This window comes from Rhea pennata, chromosome 5 (assembly GCF_028389875.1).
Source record: "Rhea pennata isolate bPtePen1 chromosome 5, bPtePen1.pri, whole genome shotgun sequence".
In the NCBI taxonomy this organism is placed as follows: domain Eukaryota; kingdom Metazoa; phylum Chordata; class Aves; order Rheiformes; family Rheidae; genus Rhea; species Rhea pennata.
This window is the reverse complement of record NC_084667.1, coordinates 3,724,775-3,747,968: the sequence shown is the minus strand read 5'-3', so window position 1 is coordinate 3,747,968 and position 23,194 is coordinate 3,724,775. Positions and strand designations below refer to the sequence as shown.

The following is a 23,194-nucleotide window of genomic DNA, read 5'->3' as shown; positions in this document are numbered from 1 at the left end:
GCCGGCCGGGCGGGGGGAGGCGGGAGGCGGCGAGCGGCGGTCACATGGGCGCCACCACGTGCCGCCGGGCGCGCCCCGCCCCGCCCCGCCCACCGCCAGCGCGCCGCAGGGAAGCGCTGCGCCGCGGCGCTGCCAACCGCCGCCCAACCGCCGCCCAACCGTCGTCCAACCGCCGCCTCGGGAGCCGCCGCGCGCGCGCCGGGGGCTGCGGGCGAGCCGTGCCAGACCCGGGAGAGAGCGCTCCCGCGGCGTAACCCCGGCTGCGGAGAGCCGCCCCGTTCGTAGCTCAGTTTTCAGACACAACACGTGATCGAACAGATAATTGTCATTAGTGAAAACTTGTCACGAGAGCTAATCTTAGGGAGCTCTCTTTATCATCACAGATCCCCCCCCCCTTTTTTTTTGCCTCAGTAACAAGATGCACTATTTTTAAGCAGAACAGATGAAAAGGTACATTGCACTAACAAATTCCAGACAGGAAACATTACAAAGTACCAACCCCCTTAACTCCCTAGACAGTTCTATGACTGGCTAAAACCAACGTAGCTCCACAAAGAGCAGCGTGACAGCATGTTTCTGGGCATACATGTCTCTCTGCAGCTTTGCAGAGGTGGTGAACTTAAGCTGCTTTAGACCCTTGTTTTCCCTGTGATGGAACATACTGCAAAGTGGCATTCGTGATGCAGTCAGGTTTCAGCATGGAAGGCAGGAGGAGCAAGTTTAGCTATGGAAACTTCTGTAATAGCACTAGAAGCGTGAGAAATGTGCCTTCTCCTGGTGTCCTGAAGTGAAGATCTGCATCCTTGCAGGTGTTGGCAACATCAGGAGGCCACTGTGGTGAATAGCAGCAACGCACGTCTGTTGGGGTTTCCTTAACCTTTGTAGATAGGTTTAGCTGTGCATATGTGCAGTACATCCTCCAAGGCCAGTGCAACCTCTGTCCTGTTCTCAGCAGGCTTCTGGCATTCGCTCGATACCATGAAAATGTTGCGTGGATCTCATGCCCTGATCGCATGCCCTTGCAGTGTACTCTCACTCACCTTTGTGTGTCCTCTACATTGCCGTTCCAAGGCATGTAAAGCAAAGAGTGGGAAAGCAAGCAGCATCTCCAGAGTTGCAAGGCTGGACAAGCTCAAGACTGAGCATGTCTCACCACTCTTTACTAATATGGAAACTCAGTAATGAATCATAAGTGTTTGTTATCTTATTCACCTCACAAGGCACTTACCTGAGGCATCCAGACACTCAGGGATGCTGGCACAAATCACTATCCAGTATCTGGCAGCCATCAAAGTACAGAAGAAACAAGGATTAAAGGAATTTTTTTGAGATGTCTTTCTACATAGCTCTGAGAAATACATGAGAGTTTACCAGACGTGGAGAACATTTCTGATGGATGAAAACCAGAAGGTCAAAGGTTAGAGCATGGTGCTAATAATGCCAAGGTCATGGGTTCGATCCCCATGTGGGCCACTCACTTGAGAGTAGGACTAGATGATCTCCAGAGGTCCCTTCCAACCTTCCCAATTCTATGATTCTATTCTATGATTCTGTGAAACAGAACAAGGCTTCCCTTTTTCAAAGAAACTGAAGGGTGGATTCCCCATGACTGCAGCTACCAGGGAAGGATCTTGTGTAGACCCTTGTGGTGACCTTGGAGGCCACAGAAATGGCGATTATCCAGCTTAGAGCATTAACGACGAGGCAAAAGTTATTGCTGGAGCGCACAGACAAAGCTGCTGCTCATCTGGTTCCCCATCTTGACATCTCACTGTGCTCAGGAAGCATCGAGTTTCACTACCCCAGTGCCACAAGCCCTGCATCCCACCAGGCACCCCGAAATAGCCCTATGATTCAGAGAGCCCAGCAGCCGCACGAAAAAAAGCTTTGTGAATGATATCCTATGGTGAGCATATGCCTCGAAGGAACCCCTCCAAGTCTCCCCTCACCCTCTGTGGATGGAAGCAATGACTCACTGGAAAGCAAAAGGCACTGTTCATTTGGATTCAACTCCTGGATGCTCATTAGCATGAAGTGATGATCATGAAGTCAATTGCCTCATGCACACAAGCTCTCTTAAATCACAGCCCTTTGCTTGTTCGTTCTGCACATCCACTTTGCTTCTCAATCAGCTAGACTAAACTCAACGTTACCATCTCAGCATAAATTCCTGTGGAAGCAAGGCCTATGCATGGCTTCTTCGGGCATTCCTTGTCTCACTTGAGCAAGTCCTTGTCCCAGTAAATTTTTAACTTGCTAGCTTATTTCAGGCATATCTGGCAGAAGGATAGAGGTCTCAAAAGTAATTAAGATCCTGAATTAGGTAATTAAGTTTCATAAAATAGTTCATTTGAGATACAATGAAGTGGGATGTGATTTCCACCAGTCACATCTGATCTTGTTGATTCCTGCGGTGAAATAGCAGACCCCTTACGGAGTAGCCAGATTCCCTTCAGGAAAAGGGCCATAGAGGGAGAGCAGAGGCACATGTAAAATGTATGTTGAAATAACAGGAAGTCTTAATACCATTCAGCTACAAAGTCAATTGGTCAAGAGAGAGAAATCCATAGGAAACTACATTTTACTAGTTTTGTTGCTCACAGCTTTTCTTATTTTTCCTTTGCTCTGTGGAGTACCTCTGGAAAACATCCAGTTTCCCTCCAACGATTCTGTGTTTTGAGTGGGAGTACAAAGAATGCAGAATAAAATCTAAATTCGTGTTACATGAAAGAGTAGTATAGAAAACCCCAGCAAAAGGCAAACATAAGAGTTTTTAATCTTCTGCTACATTACAGATACGTTTCTTTTGAAAAGTTATGTTGTCCTGTAAATTTATTTGATGATGATTGCTAGATTCTAGGGTACAGGATGATGTCTTCCTGCAGATCAGCAAGATTTCCAGCGTTTCATATGTGCCCTAGTCCTTGCAAGCCTGCAGTGAGGAGCAGAGTCCATGGACTGATGTGGGGTGCAGGTTCCCAGCGAGTCAACCGTGCAGCCTGGAGGGAGAATGAATTTCCCTCTGAGGGAAGCTCGGGCTCCACATTCCTTGGCAGGGCACTCACACCGGTCTGAGCCATCTCTTCTACCTCACTCTGCCTCTTGCTCCTACCCTTGTGTCATGCCAGCACAAGTGTTGATGTGACCTGAGCTCAGGAACTGATCCAGCTGGAAGAACAAACAAAAGTCCAGAAAACCAGTTCGGTTTGGGGTGGAGGAAAGCACTGGGTTCCCACCACCACCCAGAGCAGCTCCCAGACCTGGGTCCCTGCTCGGCTCCACATGCATTTGACCTTGGCACTGGGTGAAGGGCAGGGGCTGCTGAAAAAATCGCTGTGGTCCCAAGCCCAAAAGCCCTTTTCGGCTCTGAGTCACCAGCCAGCTTCTTGCAGGCTTGTGTTAGGGTGGATGAGGGGGTGCACCAGGGACTCAGACGACTCAGGTGCTACCTGCCTGCTGGCCTTCGTGCTCCTGTGCAGAGCGATGGGGCCAGCCATGCCCTTGCGTCACCTCGCGGGCGCCAGGTCCTGCCAGGGCATTCCTCGGCCACGGCACGGAGCAGGCTCCATCCTTGGCACGCCAGCTCCGTCGCTGCGATGATGCCTCCCGGGGCCCGCAGCAGCTTGGCTGGCCCCGCCGCTCCCCCTGGCACTTTCCAAGCATCCGCACCTCCTCACCCGCCGACCCGCCGCTGCAGCAAGGGACGCCGCTGCTGGAGAGACGCTCCCGGAGCCAGCGGCTCGCTTGTCAGGGCTGCCTGGAATTCCCCATTTCCCTTTCCGTGGCTCTCAGCGTTGCGCTAATAAATCACGCGAGCCAATGAATCATGCTGCTGCTCGCCCACACGCCTGTCGCTGGTTGATGGGAAATAAAAGGAGATATTTAATTAGAATAGTATGTTTTTTAATGACATCATTTTAGAGATGGCATTTAAACATCATAAAAAAGGGAAATAAAAATTCCTTAGCTTATAAATGAATAGAGGAAAATAGACAAATAGAAACAAAAAATCCTTCAAAAGTCTGAAATACAAGGGAATTTTTCCCAGCTGTATTAATGAAAACAGAAGATTAAAAAAATGACTTTTAAGTAATTAGCACATATTCTGTATTCACAAAGCTTTGCATATTTGTAATACTGTAGAAAAAGTAACTATTTACCCTCATAGCCTTCATAAATTTCTGTATCCCCTGCAAAATATTTTTTTCCCAAGGAGCAATTTCTTTCCAAGGCTCTTTTCTCTTGCTGCATCTTGTTCACAGCTGAGATAAATTTACAGTATAACCTCAGGTGAGGAAGGATTAACAAGATCAGATGCTGCCTGTGTATCAGTTATTCAGTCTGGACAATAACCAGCTTTGCTCTTCATACACCTTTCATTTTTGTGGTAAAGACAGTATTTTTTTTTTCATTTCTATTTGTAGCATTTTTATTGCAAGGTCTCAAAGCTCTCTATTAAGTTTCCCCATCCAGTGAGTATTACCTTTCCCGCTCAATGATTTGCCCGAGGTCACACTGGAAGCCTGTGGCAAGCCTTGGAGTCGGGCAGAGAAGGCTTCAAGCCCCTTCCATGCTTTATGCTTCAGACCAGCCTTCCTCCGAAGGAAGGAACTGGAGGTCATTCACAACTACTGTTTTCTTGAAACTTCTCTTTCAAGCAAATAGGAAAGTAAAACACTCCTCAGTGAGCGTCCTCTAACACCACCAGGTCAGAGGAGTTTGATGCTGGCTGTTATTCCCAACTACGGATGTGTCAGAGCAATACACGCATCTCTAAACACAGTGAAGCAGAACCCTGGCTGTATAATAGACCTGAATACACTATGCTAAATCCGGTCTAAAGAAAGGAAATGTAAAAAGCAGCATCGTTTCTGCGAGGCAGAGTAGTTGCTGTGCTTCACAGAATAATGCTTATCACAGTGAAATGGCAAGAAGGGAGCCAAAGTGACCTTCAGAAAACAGGCGTATAGATCTGGCCACTGATCTCATCCGCTTGGTAAGTGGATCTGGGGAAAAGTTGAAAGACTGTTTTGGAAGAATAGACTGTAATGTTAAACAAAATATAGATTTTATTATTTAATCATTAAATAAAAGTTCAGAATTTTTCTTCAAGCAGCCAAAAAGCAATAGTATAATTTGTTAGATGTCTTGGTCACTCAGAAAACCTCTTCTGGATAATCCATTCATTTTGTGTTCTTGCCTCACATACGCAATATTTTCCTATAAAGTGTAGTCACCTAACAAGTGTAAATCTCTCAAACTAAAAGCATGCCAACTATCAAACTAAAAGCATGCCAACTATGAAAAACAGTAGGAGGAAAAACTGAAATGTTTTCTGTTATGGCCAGCTTGTTTTCAGCTAGAGAACACTGCTTTTAGTTTGAAATACTTTATTCTCTCTATTTATGTCTGCAGCAGAGATGCTGCTGCAATAAGAAATGTGAAGGATGGGAAGTTATGCCTAGGATCCCGTATTTAATCTCCTTTCCCCCAGCCCACAGAGTGCACTCACAGTTGCGGAGGAATCCGAAAGCCTCGTGCTCTTCCTGTCTCTGTTCAAGGACACACATATGAGTAAGACAGAGGAGATGCCAGTAATAGTTTTGCTGGTTTCTGTCAGGAATTTCTAGTGGAGCAATAAAGCTGTGATGCCTAAGGTTAGCAGGGATGTTAATCAATGTGCTGCTCCCAGGAGGTGTTTCTTCAATAGCAATTTCACCCTTCACTAACCTCTGTAAGTTTATGGAAAAAATTCCTTGCCTTTGCCATTGGAAGGAAGTTGCCTGTTACCCTGTGAACGTCCAGCAGACCGCTGCCATGTGCCTTGCTCGAGCCATGCATCTCTTACTGCTGTCGCGTCCTTTTGCTCAGCACATTCCTCACCAGCATTCAGCAATTTCTTTTGCTTTTTCTGCTATCTTACACAAATACAGTGCTGCAAGTCTCAAAGCACTATTTCTCTCTCCAAGTTTAGGAGATCAAATTGTGCTCCCCCTTACGCTAGGATTTCAGTAGATTTGCTACAGCACAGGAGCGGAATTTTTTGTTTCTTTTCAAAAATTGATTGGATATAAAAAAATACGCTTTATTTTCTTATTCCGCTCAGTGTTACAGCTAAACACTTGGTTCTTTGCTCAATAGTATTATATGAAATTCAATATATAAATATAATGGAACTTATACAAAAGAAAGTAGTAAAGACAAAGACCAGTGAAGTAAAATCTGCACCTATAATTTTCTCATGGTTTCAACTTTTTAGGTTTCAGAAAGCTTTCAGTGAAGAAGCAGAAACTTTAAGCGGAGGAGTAGGATACTTGCAAGTGGTAATTTTTTGAACTGCTTCAGCTCAATTCTCGGGCAAATGACTGCCAAGAGTTGGGATGTGGTCAGGCATCTCAGCAGATTGCATAATTTAAACTGCTGCCCCTCCAGGAAAAGGTGGTAGTGATTTAAGAAATCTCTATCCCTTCTGGATCGATACATGCAAACCTTCAAAATGTCTGGGTTGGCTTGCACTGATTCTTTGTTGTATTCTTCTTTACAGAAGACTTCCCCCAAAGTGGTCTCCAAACACCACAAGGGTTCCTTGTGCAGCAAAAATCCTTATTTCCACATGGCTGGACAAATCCAAAGCACTTTTGCATACAGATTTCAGATGCTAATCTAGTCTTGCAGCCTTGGCCTGATTCTGCTACTAACCTGTTTGTTATATGGCTGCCAAGAAGGCATTTCACCTCTCTGTGCCCTGAACTGTGGTTCACCCATCCTACTAGGGTTATGTGATCCAGTTGAAATAAGATCCTTGGAAAATGGACTGTTTCTAGTCGTGAGCAACAGCACTTCCATCATGTTGTAGGTCTGATTTAAGGAGACATCTTTGCCATACAAAAAATAATCACCAGGAAAAGACCAAATCCTGTGTGGGAGATACGGAAACCATCACAAAAGTGCCAAGAAAGGGGAAATTAATTCACATCACCTGTTTAAATTGGAGGTCTCAAAGGCCGGACAAAAAGGAAGATAGATACTTTTGGTTCTGAAGTTTCAATACGGTTAAAATTGCTCCAGAAAGACCTAGTGTGAAATATTGCATCTAAACATAAGGTAATTCTACTGTTTCAGTGAAGATTGAACACAAAGACTAGGTCCATTGCAATATTCTGCTCGGCTATCTGCAGCCATTGAGACACTGAGCTATCAAATAAAAGGGGCTCAGATACAGCCCTTGCTGCGCAGTGCAAAACTAAGGTGATTCTGTGCTGCTCAGCAGTACCTCTTTCGCCAAGCAGCTTCATGCATAATGTAGGCATCCTGAATGTGCAAGGAAAGGGATGACTCAGCACAGCGCAATCACCTTTACTTGCTGGAGATTGGAGGGAGTTTTGAGAACAATTCTACAATCTCTGAATTGGAGAGACTAGAGAACATCTCAGAGGTGTCACCTTCCTTCCCTCGTGGTTGTAGGGCTATGGGAAGCAATTCCAAAGGTTTTGGATCAGGTAATGCTAGGATCTTGTGCATGAAAGACTTAGTAGAAAGGTCTTTTTCAGCCCATCCTGAGGTGCCTCCTTCCTTCATGCTGCAGAAACAAAAGATGCCCAGACTAAACCTACTCAAGCGTATGTCCCAAGTGTTGCAGGCTCCTTCCTTACACAGCAGCTCTGTGCAGGAAAGCCAAGTCCCTCATGAAGGCATGTAGCTTAAAAATAGTTGATCTTGTATTTTAAAACCACTAAGCTTTCATTTTTCAGATAGCAGTCTAAAAATAAAACATTAACTAAGTTTAACATGCTAAATACATGAGTTGAGATCATTTGCTGCTCTATGAAAATGGGCTTTAGGATGACTTGGGCGCAGGAATATTTATAACAGTTGTTGGATCACTAGACCTGTAGGTCACTGTGAAAGTGTCCTCTGGTGACAGCAGTCCTCCCGAGTGGTGCCAGGACTGCAAAGACCAGCATGTGACTGTGATCGCGGGATCTGCACAGGAACGTTCACGAAAGGCAACCATGAAGACCTGATCCCACAGGCAAATCCACCCAGAAGCAAATGCATAACTCCGATCTGAATCTCAAATGTTTCAGTATCCTGCATCACATTTCTGACACATCAAAGGCATGATTTGTAGGAGCCAAGCCACAGTACCATTGGTCTCTTTAAAGTCATTTCCTATCCAAACTAATTTGATTTGTAGGATGCAGGAAAAAAAAGAAAGAAAAGAAAAGCACATAGGTTACTATATATTCTTATAGGACTGTTAATCTAGGGAATAGTTATATAAAGCATAAATAAAACAGTAAACAAAGACTAGCAAATAAACTCACGCTTGACTGTATGCTATCCTACCAGAGCATGAATATTTTCTACAAGGTAATTTTGTTTACATGGGTATCACATAGGAAATTATACAGCAAACATGAGTTTCAGTTCTTCCATATGGCACTATTAAAACCAGGTTGTACATAGCACCAGAGTACCAAAATTACATACTGTGACAACCATGCAGCCAACATGATGCTAGAGCAGTGTCGCCGAGTTACTAGTTTAAAGACCCTTTCTTTTGTGGTGCTTTGAAACAAATCTAAGAAAGGAAGAATAAATGAGAGCTGAGCTTTAGTGGGCAGTAGCCAGTGCTTTGGAGAGTATGCTGTAATGCAAAATGGCTGTAGGAAACTTGGCCCAATCGAACATTTCTGTCATCAAAAGCAAGTGACCTGAGCAGCTGGATATATTCCCTGAGCAACAGCAAGGCCATTCTCGTGCTCATCCTGTCCTCCCCCTTCTGGGGAGGGGCAAGGGACTGTCCTGCACAGGGCACACATTGGGCCCCTCCTGCCCCACAACACTCTTGAGCCCCTCTAGAGGCAATGGCCGATGTCCTCTTGTGCTTGAAACAAACACGTCATCTCCTAGATGACCAGTCCAGTAGCAGTGTTATGTCAGCCGAGAGTCTGGGCACTTCTGGTGTCCCAAAAGATCTCCTTACTGCCCCTGTCCATAGAAGAATGTCTACTTTTGGACTATCATAATTCTACAGATCATTGGTTGCTGGGCATATTACAGCTGGTTGCTACATCAAGTTGGGCTCTCCAGAGTCCTGTGACCTCTACCTCCCTATAGCTTATGCACAAAGGTTCGGACACGTTTCTGGCTGGATCTTGCTGGTTTCTGGTGCCCATCTTTGCTAAAATTATGCCATGATCATCTTGCTTAACAGTACTAAAGTTTAGATGCTCCCTCCTATGATACTTAAAATGCTTTTTTTACCCTCCACACAAGAACCATTCAGCACTGGCTGTAGGATGTGGTGTTTCCAGCCCAAATCCTTCACAAGAGCAGATCTAGAATCCAAGGCCAGCCACAGGAACCCACACCAGGGAAGCAAGTCCTAGTAGCAAAACTGATTTCATCTCGGCTTTACCCCAACTTCCTTCTTCTTAAGACTATTAGGTAGATCATGACTAGAACAAGGACTATCAGGGAAAGCAGGAATGCATTTGATCCCAGATTGCCTTAAAACAGAAAACTAGTATTTCTTGTCAGCATCAAAAGCAAGACAGTCTTCTCCTCTAGAAGCTGGCCTTGAAGAATGCTGTTTCATGTCTGTCACAGTCTGTCAGAGCAAAGCAGCTCAAATTCTCCAACATTATTAAAAGTTTCCAGTAGTTCAATTATGAACAGGTAAACCTGATGCTCAATATACTACTACAAAAGATCATCCACTTCCTAAAAAACGGACCTGGCACCACAATTTTGCTACATTGGTGGCACCAGCTGACACTTAAGCAGAAACAGACAGCATCAGTTTGACTGCAACAGCGTGCAAGGGAGCTACATTTAGCATTTGAAGATAAGACTCTATGAATGGTCCTTCTCCTTCTGACCTACTTGTGCCTGATTAGGAAGGTAAGCTTCCAATAACAGCAGCCACTAAGATTTGAGCTCTGTGATGACCACAAACAAAGCAAACTGGTTTTGAGAAAATGCTAGAGTTTTCTGGAAGAGATGATATTTTGGGTTGGAGTTCAGTTCCCCCAAAGGAGCTGGCTTGATGGTTATGACAGAATTATTACATACAAAAAAGAACTATAAGAAATTTCTTAGAAGATTGTTACTCAGTAATTCCTAGCTCTGTCATGAATGAGAGGGGCAGAAAGGAAGAGGGGCAAAAATCTGTGCAGCAGCAAGAACAGCTGGTTTAACAATCGCTGCGTAACTGCTGGGGCTGAGGGAGCCCAAGGTACATTGCAGGTACTCGCAAGGAAACAGACCTTCACCATTGGATCTTGTTACTTTCCTACTTGTAAAATAGAGCTGCACTTTGAACTCAAGCCTACTGCCCTTTTTTCTTGAGGAGCCTGCTAAAGCAGCAGCACAGAGCCTGATCAGCAAAGACCTGGATCTGAGATTCCACCACTAAATCTACCAGCTCCTGCACCTCTGTAAAACTTTGGCTCGGAGCTCTTGCAGACATGGCACTTCTCCAGGACACGCTCCTCACCCTAGTAGTAACAGCATCTTGGATGACTTCCAGAAGCAAGCATGTGCTCACAGCAAGTCTGATGCTGGCTTGTTCTGGGGGCATTGTTGACAAGGAGCACAAGTATCTTAGGCCCTAAGATGGGGAGGAAGATGTGAAAATTCCTCCTTTTGCAAAGGTGGATGTGGGATGTGGAAATGGACATAAAAAGACTTCTGGAGTTATTTCAATAACAGTACAGCTGAAGTTTGGAAAAGCTGCAAACGCACGCGCTAACTCATCTCATTCATGGAGAGGAACGGGGGGTTCAGGCCATGCACGCAACAGGCACTCAGAAGGCAAGAGGTACGCGTGCCCCGTGAACATCACTGAAGCCAAAGACAGTCAGAGCTGCATGGCGCATGCACTGTACGCACAAGTATTTTCAGCATAGTTGCTCACTTTTCTGTGAGCAAAGCACACACTTTTCTGTATTTTACTCTGGTACATTGAACCTTAAACTTGCAAATCGATAATGTCATTAATGGCATAAGCATGCAAACAGCCATAGGCAGATATTTGGGTTAAACTGTTCACACCTGCTCCATCAAAATTCTGGTAGTGTTACTGAGGGGAAATAATTGAAGGAAATAAACTTGGAGAAAGAGCGACAGGAATGAACAGCTGGGAGTAGGTTGTGGACAGCAACAATTTACATTGCACCTGCCACAGATGGACTTGTTCAGCTCACTGCAGCCCCCAATAAATACACTCATTGAGGTCAATGGGAACTATTCACATGAATAAGAACTTGCACAACTGTTTATGCAACCTGCTAGTCAGTATGTTCATACCCTCTTGGGACTAGACAGATGCAGGGATACTGAGCACAACTGCAAAGACAACCTCTGCCACTCCCACTGCTTTTATAGAGTATTTTAACATTCTTTGTGGTGGGGAGGCCCAAAGCCTGTATATCCTTGATTGGGGCATAAGAGAGATGTCAACTATCAACAAGGCAAAGCTCACATAGAAACTGAAGTATTAACAGACATTTCTAACTAATAGCCCCCTCCTCAAGCTTATCCATCTCCTATACATGCTCTAGGTGACCCTGCTGAGCAGAAAGGTTGGACTTCATGATCTCCTGAGGTCCCTTCCAACCTTGCTGATTCTATAATTCCATCTATCACCATCTACTCCCTCGGTGCAAGAGACCAAGCATTCTTGCCGTCTCTAAAGAAAGATGAGTTCTGCAGCAGCAGAAGAAACTTGCAATAAAATAGCAAATAATTGTCCAGGCCTGTAGCATATAGAGGTCTTAATGCTGCAGTAGAACCTGACACAAAAACAGGGAGGAAAGTATCTGCAGGAAAAAAAAATGGCATATATATATATATTTTCCTATCCTCTTCATCCCCATTCCAAATTTCTGCTGCACACTCATTCTTAGACCATATATGCCTCCACCTAGGACAAACCTGTATTTAAAGGTACTTACTACCCACTCCCCCAAAACAAAATAAATACTGAAAGTTAAGCTCTAGTAAAAAGACTATTATAAAGACAGTAACGATGCTGTTGGGCAACTAAACAAAGCTATGAGGTTTTACACTGTTAGAATAAAGAACCTAATTAAAAGCATAACACTTACACGTTCCTTACATACACATCAATGAACATTTGCATCGATCAGTTGGAGACAGCTCATGTCTGCAGCTGCTGAAAATGCTGCTTGAAGCCAAATCCTGCTGTACTGTCTCTAGCAACTCCCCCCTCAGTAAAATAACAGGGAAGATGCCAGAGCACCACAACTCGGAAGTAAATTTCAAAAGCTCAAGGTACTTTGAAAAATGTGTCATTTTATTTGTACACTTAGAAAGTTGTACATAGAAACTTATAATACAGTCCTGTAAATTACTCATTGCTAGAAGAACTGCCAAGGTGAGGGGAAGGTATTTATTGATTGATCATCAAGAAGTTAGAGAGGAATAAACAAAAACACAGGAAAAAATTAAAAAAAAGTTACGGATCTCTCTTTTTTTTGTTTTTAATCCCCAAGTACAAATTTTATAAATACAAAACAAATTCACAAATTACTTTGAATGCTAAATAAATATCTACTTAATAAACTCAGACTGAATACCTCCAGCCAGCACTGGTACAGTACTTAAAGGATATGCAATTGTACTCATTCATGTGTAGTGTTGAAAAGATAAGCTCCAACAAGTTTTAAACATACACACAGTTGCTTCAACTGTGCTACAGTAGAAGATTTTATCTGAGTTGATAAAGCCCTCAATACCACAGCTCCTAGAAAATCTAGAGAATGAAACAAGGTCATTTTGTGCAGGAAAAAAACAACATATTACTGGAAGATATTTGGACACATGAATGTATTAAAAATGTACAAAACCTCTGTAAACCAGTACTGTATCCAGTACATCTATCAAAATTATTAGACACTGAATAAAACTGTAGCAAAGGTAATCTTTCCTACGTTCTCCTGAGTGCTTAATATTACATTGAGAATATAGTGCAGGCCACACTTCAAGGTGGTTAAACAGTTGTTATTGCTTTATACAGGTATGATGACTGCATGATTTAACATTTCATTTTAATGAACATAAAAGATTCCCTCAAAAAATCCTTTGGAAGGCAGAGGTTAGATTCGTGACTTCTTTGCAGCGGGAGCGGCATGGTCCACATTGCCAGATGTGATAGGAAGTCCAAGCTTTTGAGCCTGAATGTGGAAAAAAGCTTGAAGTCTAGTTCCAGCTTTTGCTTCACTTGTGTTACGAGGGTTGTATTCAAAGCAGTTTGAAAACATCAGCTCAATGTCTTCAATGAATTCCGCTAATAAATGAAAAGTAAATAAATGAATGTAGTGTATCTCACATCACCAGATAACAGTACAAGTATAACAGTCTAACACCAGTAAATTGTGTATTAGTACACATACAGTTGCCAGCACAAAGACATCTTTATATAGGCATTAAGTTTATAACATCTACTAGGGCACTATCATGCAAATATTCTTAGAGTCCTCTGATTATCAGCAGAGGAAATACAAATCAAGCAATTACAACTGATCCTTTTCTAAGCATTTTGTCAATGTGACCCACTGACATCAAAGGCTTGGGAAATTACCTGCAGTTTCTCAGCTGCTCATTTCTTCTTTGTACATCATTTGGTACATTTTTGGTAGTACAAGAATTATGTGCAATAAATCCTACTTTAAAAAAAAACTAAGTGTTCTTTCAAAAAAAAAAACAAAACAATTACAGCTTTCTATTCTCTGACACGGTTCTGTTTGCAGACAAGAAAATATTTTAAAGTGATAACAGTGTTCATAACCTCCTTTAGTAATACTTACATGCTAATTTGTATTCACATTTATTCACTTTTTCACGGATTATATTTAAGGCAATAGGTTTTTTGATGATATCATAGTAGTCTGGTACCTTTAAAAAGTTCATACAAAAACAAATGGAAAATTAAATTTCAACTTACGTAAAAAAATTAATCAGGCATTAGCAAAATATTTTGTTTTTTGAATAGACAAGTCCCAAGCAACTGCCTCCACATACTGAACAGAGTATTAGTTTTCAGGAACTGCTTTCCAATTTTTAAATGATTGAAATAGTAGACCACACCGAATATTAGCTAGTAATTCTGTAAATAAATGTAATCCTAAATATCCTGTGGACAACTAAGAAAACTGCACACACAGTTAAGCATTAGAGAATTCCAGCTGTTCACATCTGTCAAAAGCAAAACTGATTTCCAAGATTTTAAAACTTCTCATTTTTCTTTAACCTATTACAATACAAGAAGTTCCTTAACCAGGAATAATATCCTTTTTTGCTCTATGGCCCTTCACCTACTTGCACTCCTGTTCCTTGAGATCCCACTTAGTCATGTTGAAGAGAAAGTGGGGAACCTTTCTGTAAGGAGCAGGACACCGTATGCAAGTACCAGAGATAAAAGCCATTCCGACATAGAAGTGAAGAGGGAAAGAATTACTTAACCCTTAAGGGGATTATTTGGATGACAAATTTTGAATTCAAAATAAGCAGTTTCAAGCTTAAGGCACCTTCCTTGCACCCACAGGGCAGGAAAAAGGTGTCTTTTTCAAGGCACAAACTGATCCAAATGTGGTTTTCTTACAAGAACAAATATCCACATGCACCGTCATTGATACTTCAAAACCAAAATTCTTGGTTATGGCCTTTAACTTTACTATATTAAGCGCAACTTGCCAGCGAGCCTAGAGGAAGAATTAGTAGAGAAGTGGAATTACGCTGATTATTTTTTTCACTCCTTTCACATTTGAGGTGCCAATTTTATAAGCAGTAAAAAGAAAAGTATTTTCTCTTTCTAGCTTGCTGGACACTGATCATGTAGTGCATTCTTTAAATGGTCTTACAAGGCAGCAAGAAGTTTAAACCAAAACTTTTAGCATGATAAAGAAAGTACAGGGCACTCGGACATGGATCTTTCTTTCTGAACCAAACAGAAACTATCCTTTAGTGTTTTACTCAGGCAAACATGAATGCACTGAAGTATCTGCAGTTTCTTTTCCAGATTAAATTATAATTCTCCATCCTCCATAAGAAGCTTCCTCATATTCAGACAGATCCTTGCATTTCCCAAAGTAATTCTAGTACTCTAGTAGCTGGACATTATTTTGTTTCATTCAAAATTCCTCTCCTCCCCTGTGCTTACATCTTTCATTCGCATTCATTTATCATTCTTTTTGTCCAGATACATTGATTCTCCCAATCCCCTAGCATCTGTGGCTCTTAGGAGTTTTAAGTCCTCATTTACCAGCTATTACTGTTAATTTTACTAGAGCACTTCAAAATAAACACTGAGCCCTAGATCCTGCCAAACTATGGCTGCTGTCTGTGTGCAGAGTTGCTCCAGAGGGGTTTAAGAGGACAGGTACTTTGCTAGGCTAGAATAGTTCAAGAAATGTCTTACAACATTTCTTTTTGTCTTACAAGAAACGTCTTACAACCAAAAAGCCAATGCAGCAAAGCAAAAGTGTTTTGGGAGCTTTTGTTGTAACACAGATCCTTTAAAGCAGGCCTTACTTTAGGTACCTACTTTACTATCAAGTATTTTTTAAAACTAAACTAGAAGGAAATCTAATTAAAAAATAATCTAAAAATCATCTGTCTGCTGCATCACAGTTAACATCAGAATGAAGATAAAGTTGTCTCTATCTCATTTTTCTATTGCAAGTCTGTTTTGAAAATACACCTTTAATATTTATATGGCTTTAGAAAGATCCAATCCAGTGCACAAATTGAATATTCAATTGAACTAATTAATAACCTTAAGCTTACCTTTAGCAGTCTAGAGCTAAATCCAAGGCTTTTTTTTTTTTTTTTTTTTTTTTTTTAACCAAAGCATCTCACATTTTTCAATCATTGATGCCAAACTTAATTATAATTTTCATAACAACATGTCAGTTGGAAAATCTACTTCTAGCACCAATTATTTGAGTTGAAAAGCAAGAGTTTACCTGAATCCCATTGCTTAGCTGTATTCCCCTGCTTGGGCAATGCTATAAATTACAAGTTTTACTAGAAGCAAACAGAAATTGCCAAATGTTACCATTCCCTGTGCAGTTATATCAGTTACCTGGATTTTGGAAACCAGTTTCATGAAAGGCCAGCTGTCATCATGTCGTACCAGTTCTACTACAAGTTGTTCAAAAGCTGAGAGTTCATGAACTCCACCTTGACGTCCTGAACTTCTCCTGTTCAGTGAGGTTTGAGGACATGATTCTAAAATAAACAAATCAAAAAAAAAAAAAAAAAAAAAAAGGCAGAGTAAAGTCAAGCACCTTTATTCTGCATTGAAGGAACAAACAAAAAGAGTATCTAGCACAGGATATAGAAAAGTGAGAAGATGCATCATCAACAGAAGTCTCAGTTCCTGATCTGGAAATTTCTCTTTTCCTGCACCAGGTCATCTGAGATGGAGATAAGATACACCATTTCTATTCTTTTGCTTGGCTGCCTCATTCTGCTCACAGCAATTGGAGACAGATTCCAAGAATAGTTTATGTTACAGTAAGAAAAAATTCCAAATTTCAGCTGTAATATTCTGGAAAAGGAAATTAAAAGATGAAATAAAAACTGTTTAATCCTTGGGCCTCCGTGTAGCAGGATACCATGTGTTACTTTTCATTCTGTATTACTGTTTTATTTACAGAAACAATTTGTTTCTATGGAAGGTCCTACAGCAGTTTCTTGTTCTATTGTTCATAATAAATTTAACAGCTCCCATTCAAGGAAAACCTTGGATATTGAAACTATCAATATCACAGTATCAAGGTACAATGCATGTAGTTTGGCTGAGAGTAATGACTTTATTACAGACTTGTTATTAACCACTACAGGTTTCTCTTGCGGTATAAAATGCTAAGTACCAGAACTTAGCTGGGTTCCTTCTAGCTTCATCTCATTAGTTTCAGAAAGATTTTTTTCCACTGATTTCAAATTTAGAATAATTTGTTCTACATTTATAGAAAAGCCTTATCAGAGAAAAGCAGAATCTCTGCTCATAACTTCTACGTCTGTGAAACTCTATTCAGTGTGTTATCTGCTTTCAAGAGTAGTCAGCAAGGTAGCTGCAGGTAAGCCCAGAAACTCCCAGTGGTGAAGGACAGAAACACTACAGAATACTGTGCTGCCGCACTGCAGTGCGGGCTCTTTCTCACTCTCCAGTCACTCACTGGGTTGGTTTTGTTTTTAAAGGTATTGTGGCTTTCCAACTATTTCTCTGCCCTCAAATACTTTGTACAAGCTTAACAAGCAAGGATACAGCTAGCCCTACACCTGATCATTAAGAAAAATCTAATTATTCTTTATTGTACATGTATATTCCTAACTTCACTACCTTGCCTGCTTGTGTTCTTCATCATCTAACTCTTATTAAAGCAAAACCTTAAGACCTGTAAGTAAACGCTTTCATCTGCACGGTTGTAAGGCATACATATCGCTTTCAGGTTTTCTGTAGGTTTACTGGAGTATTTATTCTTTATGTGACTGAAATTCAGTGACCCTAAAAGCAAAGCCTCCCCTCAACCCCCCCAAAAAAATAATTAAGGAGGGACGAACAGATCTGTCTTGTTGAAAGTAGTAAAAATTCCTTCAGCCACCTTTTCTGACTAACTCTAGCCTTCTCTACCATGGGAATATTTTAGCAAGGAACTGAGCTCTTTTCATTCTAGACAAACACATTTCTCTAACCTGTGGATTGTCGTTTCCTGCCTCTTCTCTTGGGTTCGCTAACAGGAAGAGAAAGTTTTGAAGCAGAAACTGGATACTTTCTAACTCGTTCATTCGAGTTGACAGTATCAACAATTCTAAATCCAAGAGAATTGGAAGGACTATTTTCTGATGCGTTATCAGCATTCTTTCTTCCTCTTCGCCGTCTTCGAGGACTGAGTAATTCCACGAATACACCTGCTTGTAATGAACCTTGGCTCTGACGAGTGGTCCGGCTATTAAGTCTTAAAGTAGGCTTTGTCACTGACGGAGGGGCCGATTTTACCTTTCTTATACCCCTTCTAGTAACTCTAGATGAAGATCCGGTTTGCTTAGGTGTATTTTGCTGACTCCGAGAAGCGTATCTTGCCGGACGCTGGCTGTTCCGACTTGAGAAAGGATTGTTGAGTTTGGCTGCTCTCATTTTTAATGGAAACTTGACTTGTGGTCTTCCTTGCTTTGATGGGCTATAAAAAGCAGATAATTGTGTATGATATTTGTCTCAAAATTATATTCCCCTTTCTTCGTTCAGTTTTTTAATTGAGCATTTAAAAACAAAACAACTATTCAATTACATGTGTATCAAAATCATCATTTCACTGAAATTGTCTAATTGCATTATTTACTTTGCCTTTAAACCAGCTACTGCAGTACTCCTCTAGCCCTCCCAATGTGACGTAGCCTCGTGTCGATGATCTTTTCCTTCCTACTGTTCATTACTTCATGCATCTAGTGCCCCCAAAACTCAGAGCAAGAGAAAACAAACTCCGGATTTTCTTCAGAAAAATCTTCTATACTTTGTGAGACCCTCTCCACTTTCCACCCACAAATTTACATTCAGAACAGCAGCTGTGTAGAACCCAAACCTGATGGCGTTCTCTCACCCACACATCCAGTGCTGGAATTTTCATCTTGGAAAATAAATCTAAAGTCCAGTGGACCTTGTTCTAGCTAGTATTAAACCCAGCAATAAGAGCCAAATTTGTAACAAGCACTTTTTTTTATTACCATCTCTTTCAGACTGAATTTTCTGAATATGTGCTTACAAGAAAAACACTCAATAACCAAAATATTCCAATACAAAACCATTTTAATTGATCTCTATTTACCTTATTTCCTCCTCCTCTTGAGATTCATCCTCCTCCTCTTGCTCTTCTTCATAATCCTCCTCCTCACTTTGTCCCATTTCATCATAGTTTGTCTCTTCCTCCCCTTCTTCTATCCATTCAGCAGCCTCTTCATCACTTTCCATAGAAGGTCTCTGTCTGGAGGAGAGGCGCCTAGAGCGCTGTTTAGGTCGGCATTCTGGACAAAACCAATCTCCTTCAGGAATGACCTAGTAACAGGAAAAAAAGAAGAAGAAAGCAAGCATTATTAAGGTGCCATTAGTTGTGAGCTCTACTCACACTCTCTGTATGAAAAGGAAGCAAGTTTTTTCTCCTCAGATACCTTCAGCTTGGGCCTGATACAGTAGGTATGATAGCCTCGATCACATCCATCACACAGCACCATGCTTTCTGCATCACCCTTCTTTCGACACACTTTACAGCGAGCATTGAGGATGGACTTTGACCAGATGACACTTCGATCCAACGTGGAGAGATGAAGGAAGACTTGGGACAAACTGGTAGAAGAAAGAAGTGACTCTCTCCAGCGATCTAAAACTGTTTTATAGGATCGTCCACCATCACTGGCATCTTCCATTAGAGAAAGAAAAAGCAGGATCAAACTTGTTGTTCAAACACCCAGATTATTGTAGACTACGAGGTAAGGCTTTGTATTTCAAACAGAAATGCAGCAGTAAATTGGGATAGTATTACAACCTTTATCTTAAGTTTTCCATACTTAGTTCCTCCTTAGTTTCCAGATCTGTAAACTGTTGCTTTTCAATACCAGTTCAACTGAGAACTTGCGCACACACAGGATATGAATAAGAAATGTCTCACTCAGATGTCAGCATGGACACCTAACAATTTGATTCAGCTTGGAAAGTGTAAGGCGACGACCCCTCACTCCTAGTTTACTTTGCCTTGTATACTGACATTCAAATCCAAAAATATTTACAGGTAGAAAAACTAGTAGGCATTAAACAGTCTTTGTTGGCAAGAAAGAGCTTAAAGGGCTGCTTCCACCTTCACTTGCTTCTGCCCCATGTTACGATCTGCCAGACAAGTTTTTTAGCACTCTCCCCACACTAACATCTTTATCCCTATCCTGCACTCTACATTCCCTAGAATTTGCATGTCCATGTGGTAAGCCAGAACAGGTGACTGATCTGGTTGAAAAAACTTCTTTCTCGATGCTATATAAGCAAGACAGCACAGCCGAAGCAGTGACACGCACCTGGCTGCAAAACAAGTTGTGGGATCTGATTTAGTTTAGAAATACCCTAGAGTGAGCTGGAGGGAAATTGTATTATTCTTCAGACAGGTCTGGTTTTCAATCCAGGCCACTGAGGTGGCCACACAAATACATATATAGGACAGTGAAAGGGGCATGGAACAGGAATGAGCAGCTGAGACTTACAGAAGCAAACAGGCTGTTTGAGCAGGTACAGAAAGGAGAAGGTTTAAGTTACACCTTTCATTGCTGCCGCTAAGTGAAAAGCAAATTCCTGGATGAATGGTGAAAGTTGCTTCTTGCATTTTAAGGTGAGAAGGTTTAAGCAAAGGAAAAAAAAAAAAAAAACACTACAGCAGTATTTATAGAAGCATTCACAGATTTTCCTTTTAAAAATGATATTCCAATTATTACTGAGTGATCTCTGGCAGATTAACAATGCACTCAAGCATACAATGCTGCCTGGCCTGCTCTACTAGCACAGCAGGCACAGGAATGGCCCGCAAATCCAGCTGTCTGCCAAATGATTTCTCCTCAGAAATAAGAAAATGTCTCACAACAAGTAAAAATGAGAGAATTAAAATGAGACTAACTGCTCTCCTGGCAAGGCTTTTCTGCCTTCTCAGCTACTCTCTGCCAGGATTTGCCTAGTCCTGCATACATTTGCATTAGCAGCAAGCAGCATAACAGCAATGATGAGAGAAGGCAGAGGACAAACAGGCAGCACAGCTTTGCAAATCAAATTGAGCTGTTACTGAGCGGCAGATACAAACCTGGATTTCCCTGAATTTCAGTTACTTTGTCCCTAGCTTTCCTGTCTCAGATTCAGTCTTTCTAAGGATAATGAAGAAGTTCCTTTATGCATCACTGCAGTATAGCTCTCCATGTATTACTTAAAATGCAGTAAGAAAAACGTTAAAGTACTTGCTTGCTATACTATCAATGTACTAGCAGTGTAGTATCCTACTACAACATTAGACTACAACTGGGGAGACAGATCAGCTTCCAGTTCTTCCACAGATTTCTATGACTCAGTTTATCTTAAGTGCATATATAGCTTGGCAAGTATTTCTTTTGCTGACAATGGCAGCTTGGATGTTACTAATTAGTGTTTTTTCCGCAGTTTTTAACCTGGATTAGTTCAGCAGTACAGTTCATCATACAACATAACAAATATTGACACAATTGCAGTTGCAGTAAAGATGCAACAATTGCTGACCACGGTGTGCTTCAGCACACCCTGCTGCTGGACGAAACACTTGCCAAATGACACGCACTGTTTCAGTTCCCAATTTGTAAAATCAAAATAATACTTTTTTTTCTTCCATCCATCATCTTTCCCCATTTATGCTGTTAACTCTGAGGGAGAAATGGCCTCCTCCTCTGTGTCTGAGCAGTTCTACATTGCTCACTGGGACATCCCTCTCTCAGCTAAGCCCTCCAAGCCTTGCTACAATGCAAATGAAGTTATTTGACAGATCTACCCACTCATCTGTCAACAGCTAATTGAGTTCAGGAAAAGGTTTTCCATTTTAGTATTTCTGGAAAGGAATATGCAGTTGTATAATGCTGCAGAGTTTCAAAAAACAGGGGCATTAGAAAAAAAGTATTTTATGAATATGCAGATTTCTGCCCCAAAGAAAATACAGTTCTTCATATCTGGTTGCAGAAAATCTTTCTTTTTACCTTGAAGCTGCATTTGTTTTACTTCAAATAAAGTTAAAACTGTTGGTTTCAAGGCTGCAATTTCTTCAATGTAAGCAACTAGCCACAGAATTACTGAGGTGAAAAAAAAGAAAACTTGATAAAATATTCAATGCTTTCTAACTGTTAGCAGTATAAGTAAACATTTAAAATTTACCATCTCTCTGACTAGTTTGGTCTTCCTCTCTCTTCCTCTTTTTATCCCCCCTTTGCTTCCTTTTATTATCTTCTGCATTACCTAATATTAAATTCATAAAGTTATTTCAAATTCCTTTTTGAAGTATGTTGGAACTTTTTTTAAATACTAGTTTGCATTATCCATACTTGCTTAGTCTAAAAATACAACTACAACAGTGGTTCCCACCATATGCAGGTTGACAGCGGTAGGCAGGGAAGGATAGAGAGTAATGTGCATGGAGTAATTGTATAATCCTGGATTCACTCTTACTCCCTCTACAAACCAAAGGGTTAAACTGAGCACTCCTTAGATGTACCCTCCCTTACCTTTGTGTCCATCTCCAGCACAAATGGCTACAGAAGCAGCTTACTGAGCACAGAGTCCTCTCTCGGCATACGGCTCGCCTGGCCTGTAATGTCCTGAGTCTCCTATCACCTCAGAGATACAGCCTCTTCACAAGCACAGTCCACGGGGACCAAGAAAACCAGCTCGTCTGTCCACATTAACATGTTCTTGTGCAGGGTCATTCTTGAGTATTAAAATAATGAAATTATTCTCCCAAGAATAAGAGCCACAATAGACCTCATCTGCTCCAAATACAAGGTACCTTCTTTGACTTTACCTTCTCTGAACAGCAAACCAAAAAAAAAAAAAAATGCTTCATCAGAAAATTAGCCCACTTTCAGCTCTGCCTCTGCTCATACAACTCTGCAGGGAAACGAGGAGAAAGCGAGAACAAAGAATGCGTACATGCTAATCGTATCGCAGTTCACAACTGGAAGATGTCTGATGCTATTATTAGGAAACCAATTATAAACAGAGCAAGAAACAACTCTGGAAGTAGAGGAAACAAAAATAATCAAAATCTAGAAAGAGAAGAATGGGACAAAAGACGAGCAAAAGGAGCAACAAAGCTGTACTTTTTCCTCCTGCACAAGTTAAAAAGGGAGGTAACTGGTTCACAATTACCCCAGTCCCAATCTATGAGCTAGAATCCAACCTTTTTGTATGGAAGACTATATTACATATGATTAAACATAAGGGATGCTTATGCACTGGTGCAGGAAACAGGTTTTTTCTCCAGCTGCTTCATAGGACATCTGGGTGGCCAAGTCGCTTCTTCACTTTATACCTCAATTTCCACATCTACATAACAGGAATGATGAGATGTACTTCTCCACTGTAAAAACTTCTCCACTTACATTTGCAATGTAAGGAAAAGCA

General features: G+C 41.4%; 1 protein-coding gene across 4 annotated transcripts in view; it reads right to left on the bottom strand.

The window, feature by feature from the left end:
- Window positions 1-12,304: 12,304 nt before the first annotated feature.
- The window catches only part of BAZ1A (bromodomain adjacent to zinc finger domain 1A), a 64,767-nt gene continuing 53,877 nt past the window's right edge, over window positions 12,305-23,194 (bottom strand). For all 4 annotated transcript variants that reach the window (XM_062576015.1, XM_062576018.1, XM_062576017.1 and 1 more), the window contains 6 exons: window positions 19,198-19,445; window positions 18,858-19,084; window positions 17,731-18,215; window positions 16,115-16,260; window positions 13,839-13,926; window positions 12,305-13,318 (listed from right to left, as the gene is read on the bottom strand). In XM_062576015.1, the coding sequence (XP_062431999.1) occupies window positions 13,128-13,318; window positions 13,839-13,926; window positions 16,115-16,260; window positions 17,731-18,215; window positions 18,858-19,084; window positions 19,198-19,445 (1,385 nt within the window). In that variant the 3' untranslated portion in view covers window positions 12,305-13,127. The remainder of the gene's footprint in view (window positions 13,319-13,838; window positions 13,927-16,114; window positions 16,261-17,730; window positions 18,216-18,857; window positions 19,085-19,197; window positions 19,446-23,194) is intronic.